This window comes from Ylistrum balloti, unplaced genomic scaffold, assembly GCF_031769215.1.
Source record: "Ylistrum balloti isolate Yb309-2 unplaced genomic scaffold, AGI_CSIRO_Ybal_v1 Utg370510, whole genome shotgun sequence".
In the NCBI taxonomy this organism is placed as follows: domain Eukaryota; kingdom Metazoa; phylum Mollusca; class Bivalvia; order Pectinida; family Pectinidae; genus Ylistrum; species Ylistrum balloti.
The window spans coordinates 637,741-662,551 of NW_026782329.1; the positions used below are offsets into that span (position 1 = coordinate 637,741).

Sequence of the window (24,811 nt, forward strand, 5' to 3'; positions counted from 1 at the left end):
TAGATTTCATACGCTCATAACTGTTAACAGATGATGTTGCAATTCATAAATGCATGTCGTTATAGATTGTAAAGATCGTTTAATATGAATGAGTGATTACTGGAAGTAAGTATCGTAATGTGTTTATTTGTGTCTCTGACACATTGTCTCATGCTGATGTGACAATATAGCAAATATAGCATTCATTCGATGTTCGCACATAATCACGTGTTTTACATAAGTGTTATTTTGATTATATATCATCTGCTGACAAATATTTTAAATGGCATTATCTTTCAATGAAAATACTATTAAACGTCATTGTTATGTCGTTTGAAAGTTGCAAAATACCTCTTTCGTCGTTACTTGACAATGGTTGACACATGCGTTTAGTACTAAATTGTCACAATTTCGATATTTTAGGAATGTGTAAAATTAAAACACGAAAGAGAGGTATATGGTGGCCTAACTATGGAAGATATATCAGTCAATCGACAGAAGGGACGAATGGAAACACATCTCCACCTGTTCATAGTAAAATATACCATAACATTTACATACAGTGATGAAATCACAGAGTAACTAACTATGCCACCGAGAAAATAAAAAATACTTCACAGTTTACAATAGGGTCAAAATATACAACAGTTTACTTTAAGGCGCAATTTGACCTCTGCTTCTTCATTAATGTCATGGCGATGGTTTCATTTGAAAAATGTCTTATTTCCTTGTGTCTTCATTGGTGGTTTCGCTGTAGGTAATCTTTCTCTAATTTGTGACATAGCTTAGCAGTATTAAGATCATTGGTCGCCGATAAAGCAGCGTTTGCTAGAACATCAGGTCTCGCCATGTACCTTTACATGGTCTCTGTGTTAAGCTTTCTATCGCTCACATTTTGCTGTCGTCTCATCGATTACAAAAACAGAATCAGAATCTGTTGTCACCTCAGTGTTATCTTGTTTTCTATTTTGTAGAATGGATCGGTCATTTAAGTTTATGTGGTTCCAAAGAAGAATGTGTTTGTGATCAGTCGACCTTTTCTCATTTAGTATTTTTGTAACGACGGCAACAAGCTGTGTCCCCCTCTTGGCTGACTTGTTTTTGTATTTATAAGAGAATAAATATATCGAAGAGCTTGTCAAAATAGGTCATAGAGACCTTGCGAAGTCCTTCAATTTAACTATCAGATATATTGTTAATGTTTTGTCTATTAATATCAAGAGATCTATTGATCATGCCCTTCATCTAAAGCCACCAGAACTGGAAATCAACAGACTCTTCTACGTCAGTCGCCTAAATCGATCTTTTCCTAAAACGAAACTGACATGGACAGCTTTCTATCAAACCCTATGAAAAGCATGATGATCTCAATTTACCTATAGGGAATTTTCATTTTCTGGATAGCAACACTCCTGCATTCCCAGCCCATAGTCTTTATATGTTACAATGTATTCGATATTCTAGGGCCTGTTTAAAGAATCACGATTTTCGAGAACGACAACTGACAGATTGTCTTATTCTCCTTGTAATATAGCAGGTTTCTGTGTAAATCTTTCGTCTCTTTATATTTTGAACCACATTTAGTTTAATCAAATTTGTGTTTGAATTAATACTCTGATAATATTTCGATCTTTTCTTTGCTGTTTTAAAATTCTTGTATTCATGCGCACCATGTTCCTCTTTTACGTTGGGAGTTTTTTTTTTTTAATTTCAAACGTATCATTTGTAGAAGTCTCATATGTTGAAGCTCAAAAATAGCTTCAAAAATTGTTAGGTAATATATATAGAAGGGAGAGATCCTTGGCAAATGAAGAGATTCGCAAATCAAGATCCAAATTTATCTATGGCGTTAAGCATCAGTTGATTTCCTCATACCTCAATCAATTGACTTTGCTTTTTCACAATAAGAATACACCATCTGTATGCCTGGAATGGTATCAGCAGCTTCTCGTGTTGATGGATTGCGCCAACATCACGAAGTAGGTACCTGATACACATTAATGCGACACCACAACGGAAAACTTTTCACTCAGAATTTACACACAACACCTCACAATACCTCTGACGTTTCGCACACACAAAAGAGGAAATGGTGATGTTTGAAAAATCAAACATAATTAGTGTCTCACTTAAGTGAGTATTGTGATTTTTACACAAAATGATAGGGTGGCCAACTAATTTTTTTCGTTGCGAATTGCTTGATTTCATTTTATTTTTTTTTATTATTATTATTACTTTCATTATGTACATGTTTTCACCTATTTAATGTCAGTGAAAAAAAATGTTAGAAATTCATCTAACAGAGAAGAAAGCATAATTTATGTCTAGTTAGTAGCCGATATTTGATTACAATCAGTAATAGGTGCTAAATGTCTGTTAATGCATTGCTTTATAAGGTTTCCACTTGGTTATTAGAAATGTTCGGCAATTCACTAATATTTTTTATAACGAAAACCTTTAACCCGGAATTGTTTTAGTTGTTTTATAGATGTTGATGTTTTTAAATTTCCATTCCTACTTTTTTTTACTTCAAAGTGTCCTACACTACCAACGTACTCGACGACCCACTGTGTCAAACCAATTTGTTTTGTGTACTCCAATAGGCGTGACAGACAAAAGTGGGGGACATATTTCTTCCGCGAGTGCACCTTAAAAATGATGTTCTGCTTTCAGAAAAATAGAAGACGATAAAATTATAAAGGTATCAATCAGCCGGGTGTAAGGTATATTTGTATTATTCTCCAGGGGCACAGATTGGCGGGTTTTACGCGCTAATCTATTCAACGAGTATCAGTTTACCATTTTCTCAAGTGACCCGTCAATTCTGTTGGGTATTGAGAATGAGGTACGGTCGACTGATTTCCATTGACTTACCTGTCAGATTATACACCTGTACTGTCCTATCTCCCACGTATACAAAAGAATGGTGTAGTAATGGTAAGCGACACGAATCATACCTTGAATAAAACACCAACAACATCAAAGACTCTGCTACTATATATAGTACAGGTATTATAATCAAATAACCAATATCAGAATCACTGTTGTACACAATTACTACGAGAAATGAAAAGATGAAGGTTTAATGATAATCGCAAAATTATTTATGTCGGAAAATACAATAATCAAACAAATAAATAAGCTTGAAATATTTTTGCCAGTTTCGCCTGAATTGAATCACTAGGATTATGATAAAATAAACCATGTTTGTTATTTTTATTTAATGTCCAGATAACATCTGTAAGGTAAAGGTGTCCCTAACAAGTCCAGAAAACAACAGGTTATATTGAGTCTAGCAACTTGACTATCTATGTACAAGTATTGCAATAAACTTTACTGCATGTGATTATCTCCCCTGTCATTTTGTTTGCTTCAGTAATTCGTTGTACGTGGGAACAACTACAGAGGACAGGTTGAGTGTCGATGACAAGATAAAGTAAGTTTATTAAATATCTCGTAGTGCATGTAAGAAGTCATTAGTCGTATACAGTCGATAGGTTGGTCTGTAGGAGTCAGGTAGCTGAGAGAAGATATATACCAACACGTGATAGTGGCCTTCGCATCTATATATACACACATACTCATCACAAATGTAGTTTAACAATGCTAATTGTTTTCTTTTTGCATAAACGTCATGTTTTATGACATCGCCATGTCATAGGATAAAGATATAGACAGAATGAAAATAGTATACATGTGTATATTGGTGAACTCTTCTTCACAATACATCAAAACAAAGCACACAATAACATTCTGCAGGTCCTTGTTTTCTTTAGATATTGAAACATGTAAAAATAAAAAAGAATAAGACAATGTATTGACAATTTTGTTACTTGTAACCATCGCAGTAAAAGATGATATCGTTTATGATAACACACGTGTCGTGTTAGACCAGCTGTAGATAGGAATAGTTACTTGTGACCCCCTTCCCTAGGTAGTATAGAAGATGAGTATTAGAGGGGGTTCTCACAGAAACACAGGCCTATACATCTGTTTACAACACATTGATACTATGAATAGGCAGCACAATAACACTATACATGGGAAGAAAAAATACCAGATATTTCTATATAGTTAAAAGGATAAACACAACACACTCGAGAACAATACTTAGTCAACATAAACAAATAATTATATCAAAAATAGAATTATATTGTGTTGATAAATTACAGATACATACAAAAGTGTAGCCATGTTATACAATGTTAACAGAGAGCTTAGTGTCAAATATGAAACAAATTAAATATAAGATACCATGAACATAACATTAAATGAACGATGAAATAAACTATTAACACATTACTTCATCATAAACTTCTCGTAAATAAATAAATACCTTCACATACACAAAAATAACAGTAAACGACAGTAAAATAGTACATATACAAAATATCTGATAAATCATTAGATCTGGTTAAATGAGTCTGATATTTATAATGATAATTAAATCTGATAATTATTTCGTAAAATATATTGAAGATAATAATTGTATATTAACTAATATACATGAAAGTAACGGTATTCCTTGTGTAAGAGTGATTATATTTGATTTTCCAAGTCATTTACGTATTCTAATAAAATTGTGAAGTGACTTTTTTATATGTTATATCCTATTCCTCATTTATCACTATTACTCTGTAATACAAAATATTTTTCAATGGTTTCGATTGTTGCAAACTAAAAATCCTCAAGCTGTTTTTACAAATTATTAATAATTAATACAGTAATATGTTCGTATCCATATTTAAGATCTACGCGTGGTTGTTTATGTAATTTTTCTTAATTTCTATTTACAGATGAGTTTCAGCTTAACCAGGAAAATCACAGCTTTCAGCGTAATGTCTAGTACAAATTTCTTGTCTGTTGACAGGATGTTGATAGATTTTTTCTTTCCGATGACGCCACGTGTTCAATAAGTGAGTAGACGAAAGTACAACAAGGATCGTCCTGTTTAATTCTGAAAATTTTTATATATTTAAATACACGCTTTATGGCAGCAAATCAATGTTTAAAATACTGAACAAGATGACATGTACCTTTCATGTGAATTTATTTTAAATTTCCTGATTGTCACACACTCATTTAACCGAGAGATATTGTATCAATAATATCGCATTTGTGTGTATATAACGAACCCCATACCGAATATATGAATTAATGCCATCTCTTCTCTCTTGATCATACATTAATTTATTTTTATTTGCGCTACAATGGTTACAATGGTAAGTATATATTATAGATAAATGTTACAGGAGTGTGTTGAACTATGTTTAAAAATATTTTACTGAAGTAAGTTATTTTCTTCTGTTCCCTCTTTAGGTTTACTTTAAAGTAAACCAGCGGTCTCCAGTTTAAAATTAAGTAGATTAATTAATTTTCTATTTGGGTTCATTTCAAGATTATTGTTTTTTCATAAATGAAAATGTGGCTTTAAGCACAAAGTAGCAATTGTGTATGCTTGTTTGCTTAGCATATACTCGAATCCCATTGAGATATTTTTTCTTACTTTATTTTACTTTCATGCCCCCACCCCCTAGACCCCCCACCGGATTCTCCCCTGTACCCTCTCTTGAAAACATATACTCCTAAAAATCATTCTGTACGCCATTGATAGATATTTTATCATACTGATTGTTAATCAAATTTACCTTTGGTGAGTAAATGTTTCATAATGGAGTTTAACCCCTTCCAATTGTTTAGGATAAGATATAATAGGAGCCATATGATATTGTATGTGTTGTAAATCTGAATATTTAACAGCTCTCACCAATTTGATTATCTGATATCGCAGGCTCTATGTTAGTTACTCTTCAAACTGGTAATAATCCTTTGGTCACATAACTGGAGTTTTACAACATTGATTTTGTTATTATTACACGTGTTTTTCACACCTGACCTACTGGGTGTTATGTGTGTTTTTGCACAGAACTAGATAAACATGGATCTTGGTAATGCTGAAACTGATGTGTGAAATAAAGTGACAATATTCCCACTTATTGAGAAAATCCTTATCTGTTACCTACAATGTTTTAATGTTTGCAGATCATTTTTCTTGTTTGTTGTCAGTTCTGAATTATAACACTTTGTTTATGTTCATATTGTGACAAACACATAACTGATATGTATAATTTATGTTGGCAAACGCATGCTATGAAAATAGTAACAGGAGAATTGTTTTAAAATAAAGTGTGTTTTTTTCCGAAAACTTTATGCGGTGTATTTTATCTATGTTATGAATAATGTACTAGACATAACCTGTTAAAAATACTTTCAAATAATAGCTGACGTGCTATTTGTTTCTATGTCTTTTATACAATACTCCTGTAAACAATATAAATTTAAACAAAGCACCCACACATCATTAGAAATGGAACTGTAATACAGATATTAGTTTTTGAGACAATGATAATATCTTGATTATATATAGATCTTAAGCCGTAATAAGAAGAAAGATGAGTAAATAAAATGATCAGAATTTTGTGGAAAACAATTCAACGACTGATATCTAGATGAAAAACAACATGAAAATACCAACACTTCAACATGATCATAATGCAAACTAAAACCGAGCAAAATATGGACAAAGATTTACACGGAATCTGCTGAAAAGGTACAAGGAAAATAAGACCAGGTGTTATATAAATGTTAAAAAATCATATTTTTAAGTCACGTGAAAATAATCAATTAAGAGTAATTCTTGGTGTTAAAATATTTGTAACAGTATACTGTAAGCAGTGTTAAGTACATACAGTAATGTTACTGTGTAGTAAACAAATATATATCTACATCATGTCTCTTATATTCATCATATAAAGACATGTTGTGCTTGGATTTTGTTTTATAATCATAATTGAAGGACCGGTCACTCACGTCTGTTGGAATAATGAAAGGCTGGACAAAATGATCTCAGTATCATTCCATGACACAAATCGATAGAAAAAAAATATACTATCCTTCATTTAAAATATTTGCAATATTAAGCTGTACCTTCATTAAAACAATGTAGTTTACATACATTATTTTCACTGTGTTAAAACTACATTTTACACTGTATTATAACTACATTATTACATTTATTATAACTACATTTTACATTGTATTATAACTACATTTTACATTGTATTATAACTACATTTTACACTGTATTATAACTATATTTTACACTGTATTATAACTATATTTTACACTGTATTATAACTACATTTTACACTGTATTATAACTATATTTTACACTGTATTATAACTACATTTTACACTGTATTATAACTACATTTTACACTGTATTATAACTACATTTTACACTGTATTATAACTACATTTTACACTGTATTATAACTACATTTTACACTGTATTATAACTACATTTTTACACTGTATTATAACTACATTTTTACATTGTATTATAACTACATTTTTACATTGTATTATAACTACATTTTACACTGTATTATAACTACATTTTACACTGTATCATAACTACATTTTACACTGTATTAAACTCGTGTTATTTCACTTTATCATGACTGGTTTTATATTGTGTTTTACCCACAGAATTATTTTGTTTGATATATTTATTATTTAATGTATTATTTCTATGTTATTTTATTGTATTTTACAATGTTTTCATTACCTACATTTACAGTGTATTATAACTATGTTACATCATTGTTTCATGGCTGTTATATTGTAATATACCTATATTATTACATTGTATAATACTGTTATTATAGTGTATTATACATAATTATTTTATTGATATATTTATTATTTAATGTATTATTTCTATGTTATTTTATTATATTTTACCAATGTTTTCATTACCTACATTAACGAGTATATTATTATATGTTACATCATTGTTTCATGGCTGTTATATTGTAATATACCTATATTATTACATTGTATAATATTGTTATTTCAGTGTATTATACATACCTTATTATATTATACCTACATTATCCACTGTAGTATATTATATTATTATATTATACCTACATTGTTACGCTGTAGTATAACTATATTATTATATTATACCTACATTGTTACGCTGTAGTATAACTATATTATTATATTATACCTACATTGTTACGCTGTAGTATAACTATATTATTATATTATACCTACATTGTTACGCTGTATTATAACTATATTATATTATATTATACCTACATTGTTACGCTGTAGTATAATTATATTATTATATTATACCTACATTGTTACGCTGTAGTATAATTATATTATTATATTATACCTACATTGTTACGCTGTAGTATAATTATATTATTATATTATACCTACATTGTTACGCTGTAGTATAATTATATTATTATATCATACCTACATTGTTACGCTGTATTGTAACTATATTATATTATTATATTATACCTACATTGTTACGCTGTATTATAACTATATTATATTATACCTACATTGTTACGCTGTATTATAACTTTATAATATTATTATATTATACCTACATTGTTAAGCTGTATTATACCTGAAAGCATATTTCTATTTTTAATAAATTTATTACACTCAATAACACCTATAGTTTAATTGACATTAATAGATATCTGTATAAAATCTGTGTGAACATGTTTAGGCTGTAGTAAAGTGCACGCCGTTTTGTTTGAGTCGTAACAAGGTATAACATCAATATGTGTATGTTGTCATTGTGATAAGGTATTTATATGGTGGGTTTAAATTACATGTTAAATCTAAATTATAATAAGCTTTCATATCATTATGTCTAAGTTTTAATAAGGTAGTATATTAGTTTGTTTGGGTTGTAATAAAACAATTCATTTTGTTTGTATGATAATAACGTATATGTTATTATGCTAAGTTGTAATAAGATATATGTTCATAAGTTTAGATTATGAAAAGGTATGTTGTCATATTTGAGTTGTAACGTGTTGAAATGTCTGTTTGTAATCAGATATATACGGATATTGATATAATAAGGTATCGTATTCCGTTTAAGTTGTAGTAAGTGAGAAATTATCGTTTGGATGTTGTTGTAGGTATTACAGTACCGTTGACGTACATGTAATCTGCATGAGATTGCAAAACGGATAATTATATCGATTTTTTAAAAACTTTAAATATAAATGAAAAGAATGCATGATATATCTGAAAGAATGAAAATATTGAAGAAAAAAAATATAATTATGCAACAGACAGATAATATAACAAAAAGATCAATTTAAATACATGTTTTATTTAACTCAATACACGAGGAACGCAATATTGCACATCGCCCTCTTAACACAACACGATCATTCCACAGTGTCTACCTGACCGTCCTTATAAATACATACACAACGAGCCGTGACGTCATCAACAACAACATTCACTGACAATATCAACAGGAACCGTCTAAAGTGTTACCATGACAACAAACAGTATATGACTTAGTTCTATAGCGCCCTCTACAGGGCATTATCACAGACACTTAAAATGTAAACATTATCATGACTCGTCAGCGTGAAGTACATCGCGGCGTGACGTCACACGATGACGCAGCAATGCTGCATTATTGAATCGGACATAACAAGCACTTTGACGTAAACCGTCCACCTCAGACTAGCCGAGTCTGTACCAACACTATCATACACCGCCCTATATTACGTGATTCCAATCACTCTTCTACGTACAACAATGCTGCAGGTTTAATGTTTGTGATGGTCACAGACGGTAGATACCCGTTGTTACTCAAAGGGGCGCCATGTTGGCCCCTTGGTAGGTATTTGTCATTTTTCTGACGAAGCCATTCCATACAGACGATGTCTTTCTAGCCCACTGAGCATGCGCTCCATATTCCTGAGTTCATTGCTGTGATTGTTCGTGTCAAACGCAGACGGAATGTTCAGAGAGATAGGACTTCTCACTGTTGATGACGTAGCACTAGACATCCCGTTCATGCGCGGAGAGACAGTTCCTGGACTGACGGCTGAATCCCGGAGCGGATGTCCGGTGGCCGATATCGGTGATGTCGACGTAGCCATGGTAGTCTTTGTGGACGGTAGTGAGTATGGTGTGAAACGAGGATTAGAACGAGAAGGGAAAATTGGCCCGAGGCTAGGGCCGTCAGAGGGCGATAGGCTTCCATTTCCTTGTAGTGATGAACTTCCGGTTGAAAACGCGGGTTGAAGTAGATTGTGAGCACCACGAGGTGGCGTAAGACCATTGAGTGATAGAGACAATGGGTGGTTAGCGGGGAGGTTGTTCATGTCGGTCTGTCCTGAGGAGAAGAACGGTAACTGAGTTGCGAACGGAAGTGATGAACCATTGGAGTTGAAAAACATATGCCCCAATGGGAACGGTAACGACGATGATGATGAAAAAAGTCCTGCAGAAGGATACATAAATGGAAACATTGCGTGAGTTGCTGAGGGTTGAACAACTGTGACGTTCGGTGGTCTATTAGGAGTTTTAGGTAACGTATCCGACTCTGATTTATGTGATATGGGGGAAGATTTGGGCGACAAGCGGCGGTCGTCCCGAATTGAATCGTCGCTGCTGTCGCCGCCGTCAACACTACTTCTAATAGTACTATTTAACACATCGGAATGGCTGTGATTAGGATTAGATGATACCGGGGATAGACTAGAAGATATGTCCGGCCGAAACACTTCATCCCGGGGAGCGGGGTGGGGTGATCGCTCTTCATTATCACTGGAATGGTGACTAATAGGAGAGGATGTCTTCAATGCAAGACGTTCTTTTTCTGAAAAAATACAAAACAAGGAGTTCAGTTAAGTTGTTTACAAGGACAGAACAAATTAATTTGGTAATTGTTATAGACGTACAAAATGCCGTACTAGCATTTCCATCCATGCAGTATTCTTTAAACAATGTAGCTACCTGGTCAAATTTTATAAATTTGATTTATTCTTACCTGTTTCCATAATGTCTTTGAGTTCCATAGCAGAGCTGACATCAGGTGTGATGTCATCAGTTTCATCAACACAGATCTCTGCCTCCTCGTTGTCATCGTCATCACTATGGAGATCGTCAGCTCGACCTTTGTCCGGTGAAATCGAATGCTGCTGTGACGATTGGGAGAGCGAAGGACCACCTCCTTGCTTCCTGTAAATGAAAGACACATCATTACAACGACGTCCTGTATCTCGTGTATCATCACAAAAACACGTAACATTATCAAAATAATTCACTTCTTATTCTATATCATAAAGATTTATCAAACAATGAACAATTTGATTAAATTAAAGATTAAACAAAAGACACATACATGAATAACAACTTTTAAAACAAATTAATTATGATGTAAAATAGATTGAACTACATTATACAGATGTTTTATCAAAAGAATTTAACAATGAAGTATTGATACTGATACATAGTGTATCCCTATAAGTTATAAGAAAGCTTGCTGTCACAGACATCTCTTATTTTTCATATACATCTATTGTTAATATAAGGCTTACTTCTTTTCCCGCTTGCCGCCACCGGTATCTCTAAATCCTTTGGCAAATGGATTATGGTTTATCTTCAACTGTGTTATCTACAAAACATAAATATTCATAAATAAATAACATTATTAAAAGTAAAATAAAAACTATTATAGAGAAAGGCCATATAAATTTAACTTATATATATTTCGTTTAACTGTGAAAATTGTGTGTAAATTGTTATAGGTTCCACACGTGAAGTATCGTGTAATTGGGTTTCTGACTTTCGAATAGCTGGTATCGTTGAAGTGAAACATTTCGAGGTAATTTAACAAATTCAGTGCTAGATTGGCTCGCCGTTTTCCAAATAGTGCTAATTGTTGGGTGATTACGAGATAAAAGCTGGAATTAGCCTCCTGTATATACAGCTCGTACATGTGCACGGTCGAGCGTGTGCAGTTATCAGATAACAACCCCAGCAAACAGTTGTAATGAGATTAGAAGGGTGGTGTGTTGCAGCCCTCTTCACATCTGGGTAAAAATTTCCCCCTTGTTCTTAAGTGTGTAAATACGTTTCAATGGTCATTTCCGTAATTAAGGGTGACCACGGCTTTCCTTTGGGACTCCGGAAAAACAAACACATACTGGCCAATGGAACGCGACCACTCTGATTCTGTTTCATTTTAACGAGTTGAGTACAGTATCTCCCTCCGCGTTAAGATCACTATGACCTCCCCAGACAAGAACATCATCACAAACCCTTCTGTTATCGCTTTCAGTGACAGTAATACGGACGTCTGTCATTTTTATCACTAACTACAACGATATTCGACCGGAATCATTAAACAGTGGTGTGGGAGGGCACCTTGTTACATCTAAAGATAATAGATTGAAAAAAATCTTGAATATTTTAATGAAATAATGTTAGTAGTTTTCATATGAAATGTAACGCAGTCTTACCTTTTCGTTTTGATATGCAGTTACTGCAATAAACTCGGTCTCCTTGAAAACAAAGGTCTGGAATGTTGAGTATGGCAATTTGAGGATGTCGTTGGCGCGCACCAAGTGGAAACGAGGCTGGTACTTATGCATGGAATTAAGTATTGTCTGAAACACATCAAAATTATACCTATAATAATATATGTTTTACATATTTATGGTTTCAATGCGCTTGTTTTATATCATAAGGTAGATTTGAAAACAAATCTTCTGTTAATGTTGATAAAGTAATCTTTGTTCTGGATTCAAAACTATAAAGATAAATAACATGATAACAATAGGTTTACTTTGTGATTTTCACAACAATTAAAGTGATTTGTGCTAAGCCTTGTACGGCGTTATATATACAAATAGGCTGAGATGTACATTATAATCGGCGAGGAGAGGCGACAAGCGTCTTCGAGATCGAAACGGCCACTAATCACCCTTAAAAACGTACGGCGACCGCCGTGTCGACAAATTACATAAATAAGCCCCTATCCCCAGAGGTTTTCTGCCAACTCGGGGAAAGTCACAAGCGTAGTGATTGCTTTATCAGGGTTTATCTAATCCAGCAAATCCCCCATTCTACCCAGGCTAAATAACCACCACATGAAATTCAAATTACTGCGCCTCTACGATTGACTTTTAACAAACAATATCGGTTTATGATTCCGCCCCTTTGATCATGACGGAAAATCATTGAGACAGATGCAAATAGTCCCTGTAATTGTGTAAAGACATGACATACTTTGAGCCTCGTGCGCCCACAGATAATACGGACCGTATTCATACTGACAAATGACAATTAAATTCATAAGTTCCCGATACGTTCTTATTAGTGTGCATGAGTTGATTCTTTCTTCTGTCAGAGCCTAATTGGATCTGTCACCGGATCACAAGTCGGAGCGTCCTGTCATCAACTGAGTCCGATTCCATACCAACCGAAATTAGGCAATAGATCTTAGGCAGTGATAGTACAACACTGACCGACGATTAGGACCAGTCGCCGGCGCCAAACTCGAGCACATCAAACTCAGGTTTTATCCCTAAATCAACGAATTCCACGCCTAAATCGGCCGTCGCGTTATCGCCGTGGAGGATGTTCGAGACGAGACAGGCAATAATTTGTGAAAGTTAGCGAACAATCCGTATACTAATAGAGAGTTTATACGAATAACTTGCATGAAGCCTGGCGGGGAAGTTTACTCCGGCGCGACGGGAAAGTCAGCAAGAGAGCAACAGTTATCGAGGAGCTTACATATGGCGACAATTCAAATCACAAAGGCTTGGCACACGAGTCGGTCAAAGTCAGGGGGTTGTACTCATCAATACATGTTATAGAATTTTATCCGTTTAATTCACTTATTTCTAATGTCATCATGTTTTACGGCAGCTTTCATTTTCCATGTTTAGTGACAAACCTGTCGACACATGAAACTTTTAGCAGATGGACTTTTAGAACTTGGTAATGTCATTTCATTTTGATCGAAGAAAACACTGCAATATTTTCTGGCTATACACAGGCCGGTACAATTACTTAGCAGTGAGACAAATTCACAGGTATCGGGTGGCAATGCTGGTATAATTTCCAAAGTGGTCCTGTTCGTTATACAATAGCTATGTATGGCCATCATTTGTTACGCAGGGACATGACAATTAGCTTCCATAATTAGATTAGGACTGTGAGTTCCTTAATAGGGCCGCATTGAGCCGGGTCCGTGGTGTAAGGGAAAACAACCCACAGATGCTCGCCAGAATGGGTTTATCAGGTGTATAGTTGATCGTTAATTCTTTTGCACAAATTAGCCGGTGGGTTTGACACTACCAAACACCTTAACATAACCAACATTACCTTTCTCACGTGAGGATGCGCGTGAAAGTATTACCAAACACTCAATTATACATGTAGATAATGAAGGCTATGTAATTGTTGACCTCGCGCCATATGTCAATATCACACCTGAGTATACCGAAGGTGATCTCCCAACAATTTCCTTATTTATCCAACAAAGTGATGATACAGCCCGACATCCCCCACAGATAGACTGGCTACAAATATTAATCTAACGAATGAATGAAAATGTTTTGAACATGGTAAGGGAAAAAAAAAGATTTAGAACGATGCTTACAATACTTACAAACCCATGTTTGTCTGAAATGTTGTTGCTGAGTTTGAGTTTGTGGAAGGAGACGACTTTCTGCATCCATTGTTCACCCGTGTTGGGAGAGTCGGGATGGATGTACATCCGTTTTGGCATTTCCGGATCCGCTTTGCCGGCCACCATCCAGCGTGAGTTATGAAACTTGTAGCGACAATCGTCCACAGGAACAATGTCCATCAATAAAATGTATTTGGCTCTCTTGTCTAGACCGGACACCCGGGCCTTAAATGGAGGAAACATCCGTCTGCAACAAATAAAAATAACTTATTTATAATACAGCGAAATATTTACTTTAAAAATTCACTTTCTCTCATATTTACGAAAGTGAAAATGTGTAAAAATAAATTAAATGATAAAATACCTTTAAATACTATTGCATAAAATTTAAAACCACATCATCACCGAGAAATAACTCGTTGATGTAATCAACAATTAAAATGACATCGCTTTATTTTGTGAGATAATCTGTGTTACCATCCATAAAGCCGTTCCCATGTTTACGACTCTCGTTGTTCCATGCACCCGATTTTCGATATGTAGATAAGCCCCTAATTTACAGGTTAAGTGCTGACATAATTATCAAAATTTGTGAAGAGCCGTGATGATAGTTTTATACGCTCCCTGTGTACCCAGACGAATTTTATATCGTTGCTGTAAATCGGCAAAGTTTGACTCTACTATTCCCGTTAGCCTGTCGAGAGCCACTTGTCTATACTTCTATAAACACTCGGCACTTTCCAGTGGCTGAGACCCCAATTCCCTGATTACGAAACAGGTAGTATTCATACAATCCAAATATGCTGGGTACCTGAGAAATGACGTCGCTTGTTCAATTAGCACGAGGGTGGGGACGTCTAGAAGTATGGGAAGGGAGGGGGAGCGGGGCGATTTGATACACACGTGACACTAATCCACGGGGTACTCGTTGTAAGAGAGACGTACTTAATGAGTTTATGTTAGAACAGGATTAAGGTGTCACAGATCCGGACAATCCGTGAATCCCGCCATTGTCTGTTATCATGTTACAGGGCCTATCGTGTATACCTGTATCAGTCTGTCGTAACCTTGTCAACCCTTTATTGTATAGCAATCAGTTGTTATTAATTTACTCCAGTGTATTTCCGTGGTTTCTTATTGATTGTTTTAGTAAGATTATATTACGTTTATTTTCTTTGTGTACAAATAAATAATTAAAGAAAAATAATTTAATCAAGTTAATTTTGTAGTAGTAGAGCTTAATTCTGTTATAATGTATTTCTAGCTTGGTCGTTCTTAGACTCAGTTCATTTTTTTCACTATTTTCCCTGAACAGATTTATGTAGTGGTGATATCACAGAACTTCGTAATAATTTTATTATTAAAAAATATTATTGAAATTAAAAGCATAGTTTTTTTTAAATTGATTCAAAGTTGTAACGGTGTAGAAAAAAATATCAACAAAATTATGTGTAAACAAAATAATCAAGCGGAAAATTTTGTAATGTTAACCTTGAATGAATGTTCGGAAGTTTGCCAGATCGAGAGGTGACTCAGTATAGAATGTTGTACACACTAGAATTTCTGCTTGATTAGCAGTAATCTAAAGGTATCGTGTATGGACAGAAAAGTCAAACAAATCTTTTTAGTGGGAATAGAAAGACTTGACAGATTGAACGATTACGACAGCGCTACACTTCACAAAATAACAAATAAAAAATATTAGTGAAATAGTAACAACATTATTTCAAAACAAGATAGGATAAGTTGATGACACACAGACTATATACAAAATTATTGTAATAAAATATTTCTAGTATTTCTATTTTATTTTCAAATGAGAGAGAGAGTAGGAGAGAGAGGGAGAGAGAGAGAGGGAGAGAGAGAGGGAGAGAGAGAGTAAGAGAGAGAGAGAGAGAGAGAGAAACACAAAGAGTAACTCTAAAAGAGTAAATTTATATTTCTCTTGTAATTTTAATTTTTTTTGAAATGAAAGAGATCGAAAAAGAACCACAAATACAGAACAAAAATATGAGTTAATTTATGTTTCAAAAGGAAATTCCAAATTGCAAAAAGGCAAAATGATATGGAAAAAAAGAAAGAAAACAAAACAAAAACATCGTTTGATTTAGGAATGATAATAGAATAGATATAATAATATGAAATAAAACATTGATATAAGTCAAAGCTTGTTTTTATTACAAAAGTTATAATTTGGAGTAGTTGTACAATAAAACTGAATACTTGCTAATTAAAACCAGTACTCTATGTTATAATGACAATTCTAATTCTTACTAAAAGTCCGTAGGGGCTAGATTTAGTGAAAGCAATGTTACAAACACGCACTCTTCTCATTAGCATAGATTGGACGATCATTATAAATGTCTAAGTGAAAACAGTATGATAGACATGCCCAGTTAGCAGTCCTTACACAAATTAATGTTGACAATACTTGACATGGATACAGGTATGTTGACGTGAAATACAGGTAAACTGACGTCGATTTCTAATTCAATCTCAATCTTAATGATGAACGCGGAAGCGACTCATTGCGATGACATGGAGACGTTCCGTCTATACTGCAGGTGTCAGCTTTTCACGTGTCAGAAATTAAGTTTCATGACCATATTAGGAAAAGTTGCCTAATATGATGAATTTACAAATATGCATTTAAATCTTAACATTTCTGTTCAGTGTTATCAATAAAATGATAGATCTGCGCGAATGAATCAAACTACTTTAGATATTAATGCAAAAGCTAAAATCAAAGACATGCCAGTTACTCATGTTGAAAATTTTGTATACATTTGTATTTAAACGCATTATTATTTATTGTTATTAAAACAAAGACGTTACAAAGAAGTATCAAATTTTAAATATTTCATTTACATTAAAGAATGTTATTTCATTGCATTACAGTAAGGATTAATTTTACGTGTATTTTTGAGTGTGAATGTTTTAATTGTCCCTAGAATATCATTCATAAGCTGGATAAATTACTAGCTCATCAGTCCTTCCATAATTCTATATATCCTTAAAATATGTTTAAACTGAAGACAAAACAATACCAATGTTTCCAGAATTTGTATGCAAATTTTCTGTTGACTCAAATTATAACTTAAAGTTTAGAAGAAAATATCACATTATATACTGTAAATTTAAAATTGCGTGATACTAGACGGAAACGAATTAAATTGAAAAGCTAACTCGGAAGACTTAACTAGAGTATAAGTTATTAAGATTAAGTATGTAAGTAGATTAAGAGGTTAGCGTCCTGTGTGGTGATTTATTTCTGTATCACCGGGCCTCACGCTTCCCCCTCCCTTTGCACCCTCCCCGGTTTACAGTGATGCTATCAAAATCACACTAGGCGCTTTTATGAGAGGGTTAAAATGTGAAATTTACAGATACTATCACAAGTAGTTTTATCTTAGGTATATGTTAACGTAATAGTTGTATACTATGTTCGTGTAGAATTAATTAAATCTTAAAAAAACTATCTGTGATTAAAACTATACATGTTAAAGGGTTTTTCATCCAATATTGTGTTTATTTGTTTTCACAAATACTGTATGTGTTTGTAAAAATTAGAAAATCACTTGTATTTTAAAATCAGCAAAAGGACCGATTTTTCCCTAGATTTGAAAATAAAACGTTCGACCCAAACACGATTTATTAAGAAATTATTTAATAAGAAATACATTGTTAAGTCAGAATGTTTTTTACATCTAAAAATCTACAATTGTTCATTTTCATTGACGTTTTCTATTGAAATTAATCATTTATGTAACGTAAATTTAAGGACGTTCTGAAATAGACAGTTCAGATTTATTGATGAACATATAAGATTTTAATCTGAATTATCAAATTATACACTCTCAGATCGGGAAGAAATTTGCTGTCAAAATTTATCTTTCATAAAATGATGTGTTAAATTTTACAGCGATAAAGTTAGGGATAATAAAGAATCTAAAGAGGTTGCCTTTGAGCCGTGACTTTTGTGTGACGACGTTATTTTCTGTGTTAGAGTTCTGAACGGAGAGGCTGGGCTGATTTCTATCTTGTCTGCCGTGGGGATATCAACAAAACGTAGCCATCTGTCATACTAAATCATAAACATCTACCTCGTACACAAATACATCTGTATGTAAACATTAAATAAATTACTCAAACCAACCATATTCAACTTTAAAAAACTGATGGTTTTCTAATAGATCACAGTTTTAATCTTTTGTGTGTGATAATTGAATGTGTTTTAATAGTCAAAAACCAAGAAATCATGAAAAATATCGTAAATGTATGCGATTTAAAAAACAAAAGAAAATATTAGTATAGAAAAAACTGCTGGTAAATCTAATCCAGATTTTAAAACAACAAAACATGTTTAATTCTCTGAGTAGATTGTTAGACAATAAAAGGACGGTAAAACCCAGTGCAACAATTCAAAAGCATTCTTACCTGCCGGACTTTGTGATGACCATCTCGGTGCCAATATTATGGAACTGTTCCCAAAGATCTTTGCCTTCCAGTTCCACCTTGGGGTCGTCTTGGACATCCGTCTCCGGTGGCTCCAGACTTCGGAGCTGACGGGGATGGAGAGGGTGGAATATATCCCCGGGGGTGAGCGGACCGCGCCCCATACTTTGTTGAAGCTTTGGCAGCAGGGATGCTGCATAGTTTGGAGAGTGTAGGGCGATGTTTGACAGATAATGTTGCTGTGCCAACAGAGAACTGTAGTCAGTAGGTCTTTGGAGAAAAAACGGATTATAAGCCATGTTGCTCTCCGGGGCACCTCCTGTATAAATCATTGGAAGTTATTAGCCAATTTTTCTTTCCTATTTATCTTTTGAAATAATATCTACTATATAAATAAAGTTAATTTTCAGTTTAAATTCGCATGTTAACACTGCAAGGGCGAGTGGTCGGGTCAATGGACACCAAGTCAACACACACGACTACATCTGGTCACACACTAAACACAGTCCAGGGTAAATCACTCCGGTAACATACGGCCGCCGTGTCGTAAGAACACAGATATACGCTAGTCTAATCGGAAACACAACTATTTATAATTATATCAAGCTTCTACCACTACACCGGCAAATCTACATGACAAGTGTAATTCTATTATGTTTCGCGCAATCTGATTGGTCTGCGTGATTCCGCCCACCAATCAGAAGTCTAATAAGGCGTGTTATAGGCCTATCAGTTTTGCCAGCAGAGTGTCGCTGACAGCCGAGGCATGTCCGTGCTTTGTCTTATGTGTCAGTGTAACAGAGATGTTACGATAAGAAGACCTAAGCTCCACCCTCTTTCTTAGCCACAAAGGAGAAACCGTAAAATTAGCTAACGGCTTTACAACTCGGGAGTACATTTCTAAAATTGATTATTTTTAAAATTTGGCAGTAGTACCTCGAGGGTATTTATGTCGATTCGGACAAGATGATTTATAACAGTGTGAAATGATTGAAAATGTGTGAAATTCAAATGATGGGAAAAATAAATGTAAAAGAAAAGGTATTCACCATATATCGTGTTTTTAATTTCGATTTGCAATATTCTAAAATATTTTCACTAAAAGAGAAAAAATCCATCATGAACCTTAAATATGAAGGGGCATATATGTTTTCCTGAAACAAATAGTATAGATAGATATGTTATGTTAGTTTGAGAATGGGGCGGTGTTTTAGTGCAGGAGAAGTGTACTTGTCAGATGAAACACTTGATGAAAAACGAAATACTCGCGGAGGCCGGCGCCAGTTGCAAAGAGATTTATAGTTAATACATAAGAAATCGCGCCAGTATGGAAGTGACTAATATAGCATAGTTTTATAGCGGCGAGGAGTCGACACAGCTAACAAATAGTTCTGTACTGCTAATTACATACCAATTTACTGCTTAGAATTTTATAAAATCTGTGGAAAGGAAATATCTTCAAAATTCCTTTATTGGAAAGTTTGTAATTCATTTTTGATAATATTAACTTTATGTTTGAACATGAAACAAAATAGTATTTAACCATTTGAAATATCACTTGGTCTTTATTTTCTTGTGAAAAGATTATCTGTACAGTGTACATAATTTATCAAAAGTCGTTTTTGTTAAATATCGCTGAAGCGGCGTCTTCAAGCTAGAACTGTAATAATCAATGTTAGAAATAAAGAAAGAGTATTAGAACAGAATCGTGTTGTAATCTGGTATCGATTTTAATTCATGAATAACCAATAGAGAAAAAAATAATAATTTCCAATCAGATTGTGTTACAAAGTCGAATAATATTTCAAAAAGTCCTGGAACAATATATCGATTTAAATCTAACTGTTGTACACGATCGTACCTTACAATAAAGCGGCTAATAACAGGAGTATCTGTCCACTGAATGACCATGGAAAGACAGTGAGAAGTTTAGTGACACCAACAACACCCATGGTGAGGCGAAAGCTTCAAGTGCAATTAACAATCGTACCCCAAGTAGATAATTACTTACCCTTACTAATTAATACCAGGCCAGATGAAAACAAGTTCGGCGTAAACTCGTGTTGAGATACTTCTGGGTGTGACTGTTTACTACTCCCGGGGGTCAGGTGTAGGAAGCCGTCATCCTTACAAACCCAGATGCAGAGTTCAATGCTGTGGCAAAATCGACACCTTCTTCAGTAAATAGCGATAATTGTGATAGATTTGGAGATAATTGGGTCCATTTTAGCACTGAAAGGTGATGTGGCTCGTGGACGAGAAAATATCGTGAGCACAGTTTAAAGTTAGATAATACAATACAGGCGCATTGCTTGCGAGAATAAACACATTCTTTTTGTTTGCGACGAAGAATAAATCTATTAAAATGTTTTGATAAATCAAGATAAGTGAAAAATTAAATTGTAAATATTTGTTGTCAACCAAAACATGAAAAAGAATATAATATGTTAAATAACGGAATTATTTGGATGTTTTTAACGCTTTTGAGTTACGACAAAAGAGTATATATTAGTTATGCATGCATGTGTCGGTAGAACAGATGCGGTTCGGCCTGCCTCTGTAACGTAGCATTGTTATCACATACTAAATACATCCCAGTAAAATATTCATACTGGACACAACACATCGTTGTGTGTCCATCTGAAGGTTCGTTCCAAACCACATCATTTCGGAACAGTAGCTCTATACAAACTACAATTTTGGTTGTTTTTAACATCACTATTTACAGAAGGTACACGACCGTAAACAATATACCAAATATGTACTTTATGATTTATTAAATTGACTTTATCCGGACAAAAAAATATTGACAATAGAGGATGAATAGAGGGACATGTTTCTAGCTATTCGTTTTCTAACCTCTTTGTGATCAATATTGATTTGAACATAGGAGTTCTATAATACTTCTAGCCATCGATATCAAATTTCACAGTAAAAAAAGGTGTAACATTCACACAACTTTCTGTTCAATCGATTTACCGATACAGGACATTTTTGTTCAAATTCAAAATTCTGTTAACACAAATATGTTAATTATTCACCTTTTCCATTTTTTTTAACTTGAGTCCTAACGTGACTTAAACTATTGTGTTCAGCAAAGCGTGCAACAGCTTTTGTCGGTTTCTCATACAAAGGGAAGTAACCGAGTGTGAAAATTTAGTGATAACATATGGTAGATTTTATTTCATATACTGAAATGACTCTGTTTTAATTAAGATGAACAATGAAGAAGAAATAAAAAATACAGATAATAAAAATATTCTTAATGGCAATCTTTACTTCGTGTTATCAAATTATCAGAATTATGAATCAACAGATTAGTTAAAACATAATGACTGAATAGGCTATGTAATTCAGAGATTTGCCGTTATATTCATTTCCACTCTTTATTTTAGAGAAAAATAAAGGTTATGAATAGACTTATCAACGATCATGCTTTATAAACATTGTAGCTATATCAAACTGCATAACACTTATATTTGATTTTCATGCAATATCTATGTTATCCAGAAATCTATGAGACGACTTAGGGAAATCCAAAGTGATCAGACGAAATACCAAAATCTGGGTGATTTCTTCGTGATAACGTCATGTGTATCTTGTGGGGATGTGTTAGTAAAAGTTACACAAAGAACTTGACTCTCCTATCAGAAATTTAGCAACAGTGGCGTCAAAACAGTTATGACACGGGGAAGGTTCTACCGGTATTCTCACAAGACAGGCGTGGAATTTTCACAAATACTGGTTTTCTAGGTAAACATAAACAAATCACATAATCGATCAAAACAAATCGATCTGTTGAAATAAAACAGGTTCCAGGCCAAAGGGTGCTGACTTTGTTACGTCACACACACGTATGCGGGAGACATTAGAGGACAGCTTCGGGCCTTGTTACGCTGAACACTATACCAGAATATTGTCTTCTGTTTTAATGTTTACCTAGTCTGGACAAAACACATTAGAAAGATGCTCGGCTTTTTAGCCCGGGGGTTGGAATGGGAGAGGTTTGACAAGGGAGACTACTCACGTGCCTCAGTGGGACACTGCAGAAGACAGCTTGTTACCAATCACAAATTTCTATAGAAACAATCATTAGTGTAATTACTGGGTGGATGTTTTGTTTGTAGGGGCCTAACGTAAGTATTGGCGTGTTTGTGTGGTGGTCACAGACAGCTGGTCGGACCGGTCTAGGGTCTGTACCTGTTCTTCACTCCGACCCTGTCAGACGATACACCTCAACATCATTGCTCAGACGTTCTGTCCTCTCTGCAAGAGAAAGGGACCATCAACAGCCCTAAACAGTCAAACAAAGGTCGAGCTAGCTGGACAACGGCGATCAGAATTATTGAATACTCAACTTTGACAGGCGGCGCCCGGTCACTTTGTTTGGACAATGGACGGATTTGTGGACAGTATTGTTTTCACTTTTGATACAGCTCGGTGTGTTAGTTTATCACTTCATTATAATGTCATTAGGTCGATCATTGGTCGTTAATGCCGAGGAATTAGCGGATGATTTTCCCCACTCAGCGTGTTTGCACACCTTGCTGTATGTGAGGGCTGACAGACGCTCCCCAATCAGTGACAAGGTTACAGCCTAACCGAGCTGTCAGGTTTAAAATGCTCACACTCTCGGGGCCGGGTTGTAACACGTCCCCAACCCCCGGACCAGACTGGCTGTCTACTCCCGTGTTACTCATACACCCTGTTATGACACAACTTGCACTGCGCCTTGTCGAATAGTGCCAAAGATATAGGAATATAAGACTTAACATGCTTAATTAATACTAATCCCGAGCGTTGTTTATCATAATTCAAACCGAGCCAAACGTTTACATCACCTTTCAACCGTCAAATGGATTCTTTCAATTTTATGAGAAAAATCAAATATTGAGTTTATAACACTTGTCAGAAAATTTCTTAACATGTTTGTAGAGATTTACACACGAAATCGTTTTTCTTGGAAATATTATTTAAATAATAAATTAACCACTAATGAATCTAGAATTTTTACATTCACGATTATGTTTATTTGAGATATTGTAAGTTAGAAAACGTCATACTCGGAATACTTGTATATAAAAAAATATATATATACACGCACACATAACACAAAAGGAAAATAAAAAAAAAACAGGAAAACAACGCAAAATATTACCAGTGATGTCGAGCGATAAAGATGCCTGTTTTTGACAAGTAAAAATTCATACAAATGTGTTTTAAATATGACGAAAATAATATATCCCGTTCTAGTAGGCAATATATTGTACAAAAGACAAAAGTGAGATGCAACATATGCTAATTTGTAAGTCATTTAGGCGCCATGGATCAAGAGTAGAAATTCAATTCAAGAGAAAGAATGAAACCAAAAAGTTATTTATATATTTTTTACTTATTTGTTAGAACCTATTCGTTTTACTATGTCGTATTCATGAAAAAAAAACACAATTGTTCCGATCATTTAAGAATGAGTATTTAGCAGTAGGGCTGTTAGTTATATCACGGGATCACTGAACGGTAAAAATTTATCCTAATGATCATCAATTAGGTCCAGTGTACTGTCGGTGATATCACTGGTACATAACATTTCACTTTGTGAAATTAAAATCTGTCCACATAAAAATATCTGTTCTACGCTATTTTTTTCAAAATTGACTGGAAAAAGTAATCTACCTTTCATTTTCTCCCCGAATTCATAATTTGTCATGTCACTGAATGTTTTTTCTCTGTGATAAAACGATAATTTTGTAATTAAAAAAAAATAACACAAACAGAAAATATAGAAAATTGCACATGATTTACCAGTCCAAACTTGGCGAGGAA

General features: G+C 34.1%; 1 protein-coding gene across 1 annotated transcript; it reads right to left on the reverse strand.

Annotated features, from left to right (window-relative positions):
- Window positions 1-9,731: 9,731 nt before the first annotated feature.
- LOC132555676 (T-box transcription factor TBX2-B-like) lies at window positions 9,732-19,320 on the reverse strand. Its single transcript, XM_060220030.1, has 6 exons — window positions 18,971-19,320; window positions 14,513-14,780; window positions 12,354-12,500; window positions 11,430-11,506; window positions 10,880-11,070; window positions 9,732-10,708 (listed from the first exon to the last, which is right to left on the reverse strand). The coding sequence occupies exons 1-6, from the start codon at window positions 19,318-19,320 to the stop codon at window positions 9,732-9,734; spliced, it is 2,010 nt and encodes a 669-aa protein (XP_060076013.1).
- Between the last annotated feature and the right edge of the window lie 5,491 nt (window positions 19,321-24,811).